This window comes from Lynx canadensis, chromosome D4 (genome assembly GCF_007474595.2).
Source record: "Lynx canadensis isolate LIC74 chromosome D4, mLynCan4.pri.v2, whole genome shotgun sequence".
Lineage (NCBI taxonomy): Eukaryota > Metazoa > Chordata > Mammalia > Carnivora > Felidae > Lynx > Lynx canadensis.
Genome location: NC_044315.2, coordinates 56,181,947 through 56,194,481, shown reverse-complemented (window position 1 = coordinate 56,194,481; position 12,535 = coordinate 56,181,947). Strand labels below are relative to the sequence as shown.

Below are 12,535 nucleotides of genomic sequence, written 5' to 3'. Positions count from 1 at the left end.
TAGCGAGCCTCCGCGGCCGCGGAGGAGGCACCGCCCCTGGGGGAGGAGGTGCCAGCTCGCCGCAGACCGCCCGCGGCAGAGGCCGCCCCGGTCGCGCCGCGGCGGGAGCGGCCGGCGGAGGCTGCGCGGCCGAGGGGGAGGGCCGGGGGAGGTGACATCGCCCCTGCCAGCCTCCAGCCCCCCCCTCCCCTCCCGCAGGCTCCTGAGTCTCAGTCGGCGCCCAGCATCCCGCAGCCCCGGACCCTCCCGCGGGCGCGCACACCGGGCTCAACTCAGGTAAGGGGGCCCTCCCCCCACGGGCACGGGCCCCGAGAACTAGAGACAGAGATAAAGAGACCGAGACCCACATGGAGACGTAGCGGCACAGCCGGGGCGGGGGGGGGGGGGGGGGAGGAGAGACAGACACAAAGAGACACACGAGACTCACAACTACAGAGACAGACCCCACGGAGAAGGGGAGAGAGACACGTCCACGGGGACAGAGCGACACACAGCCGGGAAGAAAGACCGAGAGACACGAGACCCATACACACAGAGACGGATACAGAGATACACAGAGATAGCCTGGGTGAGAAAAGAGACACTCAGACACTCAGAGATGGAGACAGAGACAAATGTAAAGAGAGCCACATAGCTGCACAAACATAGAGGTGGGTATACAGAGGCAGAGGCACACATCTAGGCAAGGGAACCTAAAGACAGATTAAGAGCCAGACACAGACATACACAACTGACCTGGAGAGACAGTCCCACAGAGAGGCACACCCCAGTATACAGCCTTGGATACACAGACCCACACATGCCTGCCAGGGCCTCCACAAAGTTCCCTGTGTCTGAGCTGGCACCTCTGGAGGTCTCCTGGGCTGGCTGGCTGGCTGGCTGGAGTCCTGAGAAGGGGGAGGCGCCCAGGCCACACCAACACTGGTCACAATCCCCATCCTTCAAGGCCTTGGGCTTCCTCATCTCATCCATTCTCACAGCACTTTTGAGGGCTGGAAGCTTGGTGGGCAGGGCCAGGCCATGCCCATTGGTTCTAAGGAGAATGAGATATAGGCTGTCTACTCTAGCTTCCCCACTGTGGCTACACCCCCATCCAGGTGCCCAGGGCCAAGTCTCAGGATGGGGGTGTTGGCTCTGTGGGTTATTTGGGCCTGCCGGGATCCAAAGTCTTCTGCCAGGGAAGCCAGAGATGTGGGACAGGATTCTCTTAGGCCTCTCCTCCTAGGCCTCACCCTACCCCTTCCTCACCACCCTTTCCTCTGCTGTGTACCTGCCACAGGCTCAAGACTGCAGGTGGACATCTCCATTGCCCAGGAATCATTGAGTGTGTGGACAGAACAGCCTCTTTGGAAGGCCAGCTGTACTGGAGTCCTGCCTCGGCATGGGCCTTGCCGTCGAGCCAGCCCCGTGGTCTGTGCTGGTCTGAGGGTGCTGCCTGTCATGGGGGCAGCCATCTCTCAGGGGGCCCTCATTGCCATCGTCTGCAACGGCCTTGTAGGCTTCTTGCTGCTGCTGCTCTGGGTCATTCTCTGCTGGGCCTGCCATTCCCGCTCTGCGGACATCGACTCCCTCTCTGAATCCAGTCCCAACTCCAGCCCTGGGCCGTGTCCTGAGAAGGCACCCCCACCCCAGAAGCCCAGCCATGAAGGCAGCTACCTGCTGCAGCCCTGAAGGCCCCTCACCTAGCCTGGAGTCTGGGACCTAAGTCTACCCCACCCAGAGCCTGGAATCAGGATCCCAGGGTCTAGCCAGCCTGGGGTCCAGAACCCAGAATCCAGCCTGTCTGGAGCTGGACCTAGCAGCCCAGAGTCTAGCCAGCCTCGCTCCAAGAGGGGCTCTGGTGGCCCTAGGTAGATAGGCCTGGGGTGGGGATCAATGAGTTGGTGCTAGGGCCAGGGCCGCCTCGACTCTGCTCCATACTGAGGGCCACGGGTTGGGTCCACCTCTCCCTAGGCCAATCGCCTCCAGGCCCTTGACGTTGGGGAAGCAAACTGGAATCCATGGCAATAATGGGAGGGTGTCCAGGCTGGGCCCCTCCTTGGGTCCTCCCACTGTTTGCTGGATAATAAATGGAACTATGGCTCTAACCTGAGATTCCCTCCTCTTCCTGGGGACTCTGTGGTAGAAAAATTAAAGGTGTGGGGTGAGTTTCCAGACACAGGTTTATTTGTGTAGAGTAGGATGCGATAATGGTTGAGGGCTGAGTCCTGGGGTGAGGTGCTGGGACCAGGGCTGAAGGAGATGCTAAGGGTAGATACTGGAACCTGATCAGGGGTTGGGTCACATACTTGGTGCTGAGGCTGGGCTTAGGTACCAGGGTCAGGGGTTACAAGTACTGGGTTCAAGAAATGGGACAGGGACTGAGACCAGGCCCTCAGGTCTTTGTTTTCACTTCCCTCACCAGGTTCAGCAGTTTATCCAATTTTGCGATCTCCACAGCTGGACCCTTCTGTACCTCCTGCCCCTTCTTTTCCTGGAGTGGGGGGAGTACATGTGGGGGAGGAATGGTGAGGGGTGGGCCACCTTTCTCTGGGTCCCACCTCTGCCTCCTCTGCCCAGCCTGCCCCAGCTTTGTCCCACCACTTTTCTACCCAGTTAGATACTGGATCCCCACCTCTCCCCACCCCCACAGGGTCCTTCCCCAACTCAGGTTAGGAGACATGGGCTCAGCTGGGGCCCTCAAGAATCTAGGTGTGGCTCTGAATCTAAGATCAACAAAGGGTCTTGATGCTGGGAGAAGGTTTCCACCCACTGACCCTCACAGGAACTAGCCATTCAGGCTAGGGAGGGCTGTAGCTCTGGGGAGAGGTGAGGGCTCTGACTGTTGGGACCACCCTTCCACAGGAGTGTCCCTGGCTGAGTCCTAACAAGGAACTAAAAGATGGGTGTTTGCTGAGGGAGAGAGGTGTGGACAAAGCCACAGGTGCCCTCACCTAGTACCAAAACTTTCAGATCAGGTTTGGAGCAGAGTGACATTTGGGGCCAGGTCTGCTGTATCAGACATACCCAGGGTGGAGGAAGTTGTCAAGAGACCCAGGAGGGCAAATGAGATATCCCATGTGATTCCAGATGTCATTAGGTGCGACTGTTCCTCAGAAGAGCAGATCCTAAATTTATGACCCCTCACCCCGGTCCACAGGGCACTCTAATGCCCTGAGAAAAAGAGAATTGGGACACTGGGGTATGTGTAACTCACAGGCCCCAAGAGGTCTATGGCAGACCAGCACTAGTTCCATACTCCCTTCTGTTCAGGCAGCAGGATATGGGCTAGGCTGGGGCAGCTGCCATTTCCTGCCTTCCCTCTGTTCCTGAGCCCCCTCCCCTGCCTTCTCAGCCACCTGTGCCCACTGCTCATTGGCACCTGCTCCAGCCTTGCCTGCTGAGGGCCCAGCCTAGGTTTGCCCTGGGCTGTGAGGAGGGGAGAGAGTACATGGCCAGGAAGCCCCTTCCTGGCCCCATCCGGGCCGCTGACACCACGCAGATCTTAGATTTCCTCCTGGTGTGATTGCTGCACCTGCTCCGAAATCTGTCTCCCTCTCTCCTTGTGGCCCAGTGCCTTTGCCACTGCCCAGTTCACCTCTACAGTCTCTAGGCAGAGGATAAAGATGTCTTTTTCTCTAACTACTCTCCTTCCCAAATCAAGTTAGTGCTGTCTTCTTGTCTTCACCCCATCCCCTAGGAATTTCAGGACGTGGCTTTTAGTTTCAGCTTTGTCGTTAATTCCCTATATGACTTTGGGCAAGTCCCTTGCCTTTCTGGGCTTCTGTTTCCCATCTATATGGTAGTTAGGGAAAGATAGTCCTTGACCTCTGACAAGTTGTGCTCTGACACCAATTAGGGGAAGCTTCACGGGTCAGGAAGTTGGGCCTCTGTGGCCAAGCCCTCCTGAGAAGGGCAGGGAGACTAAAGCCCGGAGAGGGGCGGGGGCGGGGTAGGGATGCCCAGAAGACTTCCTTTTGCACAAATCACTTGACTACTGATAGGATCAGATGACGGTTTCACAGGAACCTCTAATCCACTGAAGTACTAGCCCTCAGCTGTGTCACCTGCTCAGGTCCTCTGTTCCCCGGGCACCTATTTCCTCAGGTCTTCAGAGATATAGGTCGCCGGATATACAGAGCCCAGCTCCCTTAGCTATGACTGACCCTTGCTCTGAGAGGAGTTGGGACTATGGGAGATCCTTGCCTCCCTGGGTCAGAGTGGGCAGGGCAGCCCTCCCCACCCTCAGATCTACCATCCTCATGGTGTGATGGTTGTACCCTTGTCTCTCACTGGGCTGTCCAGCTCTGCCAGCTCAATCTTCAGTCTCTCTCCTCACTAAATTAAGATCAGATTTTATCTGTTCCTTCCCTCCTCCTTGAGGCCAACTAGCTGGGCTCAGCAAAGAGCTTCAGACCATGCCCAACTCCTCCATCCCATCCCACCCCACCCCATTCCCAGCCCACCACAGCCTCTAGGCCACAGCTGCAGGCGCTTAGCAGCCTTCTGAGTATTTATAGCCAAGTCCACCCCCTCCCCCAGCTGGCTACAATTACAGGCCCGGCCAAACTCCCAGTCCTTGCCTTCTGGTCATTGTGGGGAATAGATGAGGCAGGTACCAGAGGTACGTTGCGGTAGCCCCTGCCTTGGTAAGGGTGCAAGGAGGCAGGTATCGGTAGTTGAAAGAGGCCTGCCCTTACCTCAAACTGCAAATAAATGCCCCATATTGCAACCAAGAGGTGTAGTCATCAGGGCAACTTGGTCCAGCCCTGGCCCAGCTCTGATCCTGGCCTAGAACCCGGCAGAAAACAAATTCCATATCCTCTCTTAGCACCCAAATGGGCAGGACTGGGCTCTGGGTTATTGGGCTCTGGATTCTAAGGCCTGGACTCTTACATCTGAATCAGGACTCTGAGATCTAGACTTTGAGGTCCTGGCTCTAGGTTTCATGGCCTGTTTTCAGGGCCTTTGGGCTCTGGGCACCGTCTCCAGATCAGTACAGATCTCAGAAAGGAACCAGAACTCAAAAGGAGGACTGCCTAGCTGCTGACCTAGTTACCCTCTTTTCCTTTCTACCTTTTTCCCTGTGTGGACCCGCAGCTCCCAGCTCAGGGACCACTGGAGCTGAGGCCCTTTAAGCCCAGCCAATGACTAAGTGACTAAGCTCCAAGCCCCCTGCCTGGATAACCTGGTCTACACCAAATAAGCTGATGATGTCCACGTGCTTCCCCAGGCTTCAGACCCAGATAGTCACCTGCTTACTGGATGTCTCTACGTGGGAGCCCCCCAGGTAACTTAGATTCAGCATTTCAAAACTGATCTCATTGTCTCTCCACAAACCTACCTCTTTTGTGCTCCTTATTTGGGCAATGACACCACCCTTACCCTGCATTTCCCAAGCCAGAAACGGGGGGGGGGGGGGGGGGGCGGGGGGGTGTGTCACCTCCTGGCTCCTCCCCTTTTTCTCAACCCCCACCATCTTGGAAACTTTGTTTCTTACAGTAGCCCATACTACCCAAGCCTGTACCTTTGGCATCTTGCGCAAGTTGGGTGAGAGCTTGAGGCAAGTGACGTGCCCACGGTCATCACCCACAATGATGATAGGGTGGATGGGATTGAACTGCACGTGGGTGATCTTGTTCTTCTTTTTGGCCACCACAGGCTGGTTGCAGATGGCCTCATACTTGTTGATGGACAAGTCAAACACATGAGTCTGTGGAGAGGTGGGTGTCAGCATACTCAAGGATAATGGGGACCCGTCCCCCACTTCAGAAGAACTAGCACATGAGTTTTCTGGGGAAACACATCAGAAGTCTAGCACACTGGAGCTGGAGACAGTGGGAGAGGGAATTTGTGTCTCTGATTACATTTTCCTGTGGTTGAGGGAATGAGAATAAAAAGCTTAGAAAATTTATGCAGAATTAACAATAATGGCAGCTACCATTTGTTGAACACTTACTATGTACCAGACTTTGTAGGATCATGTTACATAGTTGTACACCTAATAATCCTCACAGCCACTCTATAGGGTAGGTCCTGTTATTATCCCCATTTTATAAACGAGGAGATAGAGGCCCTTAAGGCTAACTTGCTAGTAAGTGGCAGAGCCAGGGTTTATATCATATGCGAGGGTTTAATATATGTGAGGTGCTCAGACTGCACTTGTCATATAAGTGCTCAACAAATATTTGATCTTATTTTTACCATTCCCTAAGTCCAGACCATTAGTAACTCTTGCCTGGACAACTGTGGCAGTTTCCTAATGGGTCTCTCTGCTTCCGCTCTTGCCCCTCTACAATCCATGCTCCAGGCAGCCTCTCAACTTACCTTTAAAAAATCTAAAATCTTCCAATAGTTTCCCTTGGCAGTATATATACAATCCAAATTCCTGACTCCAGATTCTCCGCTCTCCACTCTCACTTCCTGCTCTCTCCTTTGCTTCCTAGACCCAGCCATATTTGCCTGCTTGTTCCTTAAACACCTTCAAGCTCATTCTCACCTCAGGGCATTTGCACTAGCTATTCCCTCTGTCTGGAATGCTTCTCTCTGTCTTCACACAGGGCCGGCTCTTATCATTCAGCTCTCAGCTTGAATGTTACCATTTGAAGAAGCTTTCCTTGACGACTCTAAGAGACCAGTCCTTTCTTTTCTTTACATCACTCCCTTTCTCTCTCTCTCTCTTTTTAAAACTTTCTTCAAGTAATGACTTATTTTTATTAAGTTTGTTTATTTTGAGAGGGGGAGAGAAAGAGAATGCCAAGCAGGCTCTGCACTGTCATTGTGGAGTCTGACGTGGGGCTTGAACTCATGAACTGTGAGATCATGACCTGAGCCAAAACCAAGAGTTGAGTGCTTAATGGACTGAGCCACCCAGGTGCCCCTTTTCTCTCTCTTTTAAAAAAATATAATAACTTTATTGAGATATAATTCACATACAAAAACATTTACCCACTTCAAGTATACAATTCTTGGTTTTTAGTATATTTACAGTTATGGAACCATCACCACAACCAATTTTGGAACATTTTCATCACCCCAAAAGAACCTTTGTACCATTAGCAGTCACTTCCCATTTTCTCCCACACCCCCAGCCCTAGGCAACCACAAATCTACTTTCTGGTTCTATAGCTTTGCCTATTCTAGACCTATATAAATGGAATCCTACAAGTGTGTGGTTGTGACTGACTTCTTACACTAAACACGTTTTCAAGTTCATCCATGTTGTAGCATGTATCCAATACTTCATTCCTTGTTATTGCTGAATAATAATCTTTTTGATATACCATATTTTGTTTATCCATTCATCAATTGATGGATGTTTGGATTGTTCCACTCTTTGGCTACTATGAATACTGCTATGAACACTGTGTACACACATACTCCTCTTTCAATCTCTGCCTAGCACTTAACACTATTTTTGTTGTTGCTTTTTTTCTCTGTCCCTTCACAAGAATGTGAACTCTTAGAACGATAAGGACCTGAATTGCCTGGTGCTGGGCCCTTAGTAAAATTCTGTTCAGCAAATAGATGACTGATTGACTTTAGGGTGATGCCTTAAACTATAGTCTTTCCTTGAGTAGTTGCCTCTGAGTTTATATCAAAGTCCATAAGGAAAAATGGATTTGTATCCAAGAATTTTCTAAAAAAATGTTTGTTTCTGAGCTTTTACCAATTCTCAGTGTTACACAGACCCCTCTCATCTCCCCTTCTCAGACTCAGCTTGCACACTCTCAGGGATGAGGAATTTGCTACCTTTTAGACATTATTTCAATCACAGATAACCTCTGGCTCAGAAGTTTCCCTTACATCAAGGTTGTCCCTGCCATCCTGTAGCTCCCTCCCCAGGACCTTCAGAGAAGATAACTGCTCCTTATGGCATCTTATCCCCCAGAGTGTTCTCTCCTTTAAGATGAACAGCACCATTTTCTCCTTGAGGCCTCATGGGGTGAATGATTCTTTTTTTGATAGGGCTCTGGGTTGCCTAACCCTTGAGAATACAGAATCCTTATGTCCCACCTTCCCCTACCTGAGCAGGGTACTCTGTGGGCTAAGAGGGAGCCCCTGAGATACTTCATCCTATCTCTAGTAGAGGGTTGGCCAGGGCACTCACCTTCCCATTGGTGGTAACTGCTGCAAACACAGTAGAAGAGTATGGTGCCCAGGCCACATCGCCCACAGCTGAATTTAGATCATAGATGAACATCGGGGTCCTGCAGTGGTGGAGGGGTAGAAAGTTTGCCATACAGAGGGCTCATGGTGCTAGAGCCCCAGTGGCCCCAGCCCACAGTGCGGCCTGAGGGAGGGCATGTGTCTCACTTGATGGTGTGGTCCCAGATCTTCACGGTCCAGTCGGAGCTGCAGGACATGAAGACCTTGGTGTGGTATGGGTTCCAGGACACAGCATCCACTGCCATGTTGTGGGCATCATAGGTGTCAAGGAATTTGCTGGAGTAGGATTTAGAGCACTGGGGCAAGGGTGAGGGTGGTGGGGGGGTCAGGAATGAGAGAGAGGTCAGCAGCCACCACACTTCCCTGGGTGCCCTGGAGGGTCAGAACCTAAGACTCCTCTTCTGTCCCCACATTATTGTCACCGCTGAAATGGGACTAAGCTACTGGCTGCTCTTCTCTGTGCCCTCAACACTAGAGAGAAAGGAGGAGGGGCGCCTGGGTGGCTCAGTTGGTTAAGCTGCCGACTTCGGCTCAGGCCATGATCTCGCGGTCCGTGAGTTCGAGCCCTGTGTCGGGCTCTGTGCTGACAGCTCAGAGCTTGGAGTCTGTTTCAGATTCTGTGTCTCCCTCTCTCTGACCCTCCCCCATTCATGCTCTGTCTGTCTCTGTCTCAAAAATAAATAAACGTTAAAAAAAGAAATTTAAAAAAAAGAAAGAAAGGAAGGAAGGAAGGAGGGGCTTAATGGGCTGGGGGTTGGGTGGGTAGGGAGTTTTCCTGGAGGGTGAGAGACAGTGCTGTAGTCTGCCCAGAGGATTCCAGGCCAAGTAGAAAAGGCCTTCTCTCTGGGAACCAAGGCCAAGCAGGCCTGGGGGCCCTGGGTGACGTGTGCCTTAGCCTTTGTCCAGGCCAAGGCCTGAGTCCACTCACAGCCTATAGAATCCTCGCAATAGTGATAAACATTCCACCTTGCCCAGGTAAGAGCAGGTGCAGAGCCAGAAGCAAGTCCCAACTCATGACTTCCCATTGGGTTTCTTGCCCAGACCATTATGCCCTTCCCTCTCTCCCTCCAGGAGATAGTGTGACTGAGTAGTCTCTTCCCTTCTGCCTCTCCCACGCTGCCATAGGGAGGGGTGTACAGGGGGGTGGGGACCTCTTTTGCATTCAGACCAGCTCCTGCTGGGCCTTAGGGGCTCCCGGGAGGCTGCCTGTAATTAACATTCTGAGTCTTTGAGCCTAAGAAAAGCTTGCAGCAGAGCTATTTCTGGATGGATGGAGGTTCAGAAGGATGTTCACCTACTAACACTGAGACCTTGCAGAAACTGGCCTTGAAGTTCCATCCTACTGGCTGAGACACCCAGGATTCAGAGATTAATTTTCTTGTTACCTGGCTTTCAAAGCTCAGCTGAAGTTCTCATCTCTTCCAGGAAGTCTTCTCAGAATGTTCCAACTCCCCCCCAACACCCACTCCTACTTCTACTTCCTCTACTCCTAGGAAGGGAGGGAGGGCCCAGAGGGAAATGTGCCAGACTGGGCTAAAGTCACCGTCTAGATTTTCATCCTCTTTCCTGCAGTCATCCACTCTTCCTGCCACCGAAACAAGTCAAGAAATACCTTCTCTTCTCCCAAGAAGCTTCCTAGAACTGGTCAAACCCTAAGATCTGTCAGAATAGGGTCTGTTGAGAAGGATAAACTCTCGTGGTTCTCAGGTCAGTGGTGCCTCACCTTGTAGATTTTTCCTTCCTCTGTGCCCACTAGGAACATATAATCGATCTCTCTGTGGAAGTCAAAGGCGGTGCCACAGCCTTGGGAGAAGAGGTACAGCAGTGTTAGACCGGTTCTGGGAGGGAGGCTCCCCGCACCTGCTTTACCCAGCAGACCCCTGTGACAGCCAGAGCTCTGGCTCTTGCAGGCTCTTGCAGGGGCTGGGGCTAGGCAAGCAAACAGAAACCGGCCGCCTGGCCTGCTGCTTGTCCCAGGCAGTTGGGACTGCAAACGGCCAGTGCTTTTGCAGACAGGATGGGGCCTGGGTAAACAAGGAAGGAATTGATTTAAACAGGGTCAGGGTCAGGGTAAACAGGGACAGGGTCTGCAAACAGGGACATGGTCTATGCAAACAGGGATATACTCTGCATAAACAGGGTAGGAATTGAGTAAACAGGGACAGGATCTGGGTAAACAGGGGCCTGATCTGCATAAACAGGACTGGATCTGCATAACAGCACCTGATCTGCATAAACAGGAACAGGGTCTGCAAACTGGGATGGGACCTGCATAAACAGAGAGGGTCTGCAAACAGCCAAGCACTGGGAGGACAGGGCCAGGCTTCCATCCAGCACAAGTGGAGGAGGGATTGCTCGGTAAAGGGGGAGGGCTACCATCTCTGACCCTCATGAGGCCTGAGTGAGGTGGCCGGGCCTGGGTGTGAGTGGGCTGGGGATCTTACCCACTGTGTGTAGCTGCAACCCATCGAGACCATCCGTGGTACCGCCCTCCACTTTCAGTTTGATGACATCTGTGTGAACCAGTTCGCTCTGCAGTCACAAGGGATGGGGGAGGGTACATGGGTGGGACCACATCAGCAGGGTTGAGAGCAGACTTTGCCATTCAGCTCCCCCCAAGCCCCATCTCCACCCCATATGACCCTTTCTGGGAAACAGGCACCTTTAAGAGCGTCCAAGACACAATCCTGCCGTCAGATGACACAGAGAAGAAGTTAAGGTTGTTGTCCATGTCATCCTTCTGCCACCTGACCTGAAACATCCCAAACCGTGAGCTGTGGGACACTGGTATGGTGTTGAGTTAGGGCTGGGAGCTGAGCAGGGCTCCCTCAAAAGTCCATGTCAGGTTCAGAAGCAAGTTCTGGGAGCCCATTTCCCAGAGTCCTGCAATTGGCCTTCCCTCCCTCCCTCCTTCCACCCATCTCTGTCTCTCATCCCTCTCTCCCTGACCATCCTGGGATAACAATGCCACTCAGGGCACTGCCCTAATGCCCTGGCTTGGTGTTGGAGGTGCCCAATTCCTCCCTGGGTTGGGTTCCAGAGCCAGTTGTAGGGGAAGATGGTGTCTCTGGTCTCAACCTCCTTATGTAGAAAGGGCCTGGAAAGGACAGAGTCCATCAACCAGTTTCCTCATTTATAAACTAGGAACCATAATAGCACAGGTTTGTTGTAAGGACTAAATGAGACAATGAACATGAGGCCCTGATGAGAGAACATTGCAACTATTAAATGTTCAATAAATGTTAGCGAATATCCTCATTATGACCCTCATCCTAGGAATCAGGGAGCCAAGGTTCTGCAGGAGAGTTTTTCCTGCTCGCTTGGGGGACAAGGAGGAGAAGGTCCCCTCCCCTGCTCTCCACTTCCAGGTGGGCTCTTCTGTAGGTGGTCTCTCCTCTGTTCCCACCTTCACTTCACTACAAGCTCCTGCTCCCAGAATCGTGCTCCCAAATCTCAGATTTGAGCTGCATTTCTGCATCTGCAACTTGGGGTTAATAACCGTGCCCCACCCATCTTCTCAGGGCTGGAAGAAAACATATGGGAAAGTGTTTTGGAGACAGAGCTGTTGTCTTATGAAGATGACACGCTTGAGGCTCAAGTTTCTGTTGCCAGATGTGGAGGCCTGGCCAAGCTGTGTCCCAGAGAGCTAGGGTGGGGCTGGGTGCCCAGAGCTTTCCATACCCCAGCTCTCTCCTGACCTCCCATGCTGGGATCCTGTCCCTTCCCCCTGTCATAAGTAGAGGCCCAGTGAGGGAGGATAGAACCCAGCTCAACTTCCTGTGACCAGAGCTGTCACCATGGCTGTTGAGGGGCGTGGTTTAGGGGAGAGGGGATGGCCTGTCCCCAACCAACCCCCAGGCCTGGCTGATCAGAGCTACAGGAGGGCGGACCCAGTCCTGCCTGGGCCTGTCCTGTCAGCTGGTTCTTTTTTCCATTGGGGGGCCTAGAATACCACAGAGCCTCTGAGGTATAAGTCAGAGCTGGCCCTTAGGCTGAGACCAATTCCCCTTCTGTGTAAAGGTAGTCTCTTTAAAGGGGGGAGGGGACAGGGGGTGTCAAAGGCCAGGCTGTAAGAGGCGCTCGGGAGCTGCAAAGGGAAGTGTTTAATGAGCAGCCGCCAGCATGCATGGAAATTGTATTTCACACCCCACTTAGCAGCCTGATGCCCAATGGGGGTTGCTGTGTATATTTGCAAGTGAGCCTGTGTGTGTGTGTGTGTGTGTGTGTGTGTGCGTGTGTGTGTGTGTACAAGTCAAACACATGCTCCTGGGGTGGAGGTGGTAGTGTAAATGGTGGGGGGGGGGGAGGTGTCAGGTGGTAAGTGGGGTTAAGAGAAGGAAAGAATGACCAGGAAATTGATAAGGTAGTAAGGAGCAGATGAAGCCTG

General features: G+C 52.7%; 2 protein-coding genes across 3 annotated transcripts in view; one reads left to right on the top strand and one right to left on the bottom strand.

Moving 5' to 3' along the window:
* Positions 1-207: 207 nt before the first annotated feature.
* Positions 208-2,087, top strand: ENHO (energy homeostasis associated). Its single transcript, XM_030293285.1, has 2 exons — positions 208-276; positions 1,280-2,087. The coding sequence occupies exon 2, from the start codon at positions 1,441-1,443 to the stop codon at positions 1,669-1,671; it is 231 nt and encodes a 76-aa protein (XP_030149145.1). The 5' UTR covers positions 208-276; positions 1,280-1,440; the 3' UTR covers positions 1,672-2,087.
* A 71-nt stretch (positions 2,088-2,158) lies between these two features.
* DNAI1 (dynein axonemal intermediate chain 1) overlaps positions 2,159-12,535 on the bottom strand; it is a 59,508-nt gene continuing 49,131 nt past the window's right edge. For both annotated transcript variants that reach the window (XM_030293169.1, XM_030293170.1), the window contains 7 exons: positions 10,811-10,900; positions 10,593-10,680; positions 9,872-9,951; positions 8,296-8,444; positions 8,090-8,189; positions 5,507-5,692; positions 2,159-2,473 (listed from right to left, as the gene is read on the bottom strand). In XM_030293169.1, coding sequence (XP_030149029.1) covers positions 2,375-2,473; positions 5,507-5,692; positions 8,090-8,189; positions 8,296-8,444; positions 9,872-9,951; positions 10,593-10,680; positions 10,811-10,900 — 792 coding nt within the window. In that variant the 3' untranslated portion in view covers positions 2,159-2,374. The remainder of the gene's footprint in view (positions 2,474-5,506; positions 5,693-8,089; positions 8,190-8,295; positions 8,445-9,871; positions 9,952-10,592; positions 10,681-10,810; positions 10,901-12,535) is intronic.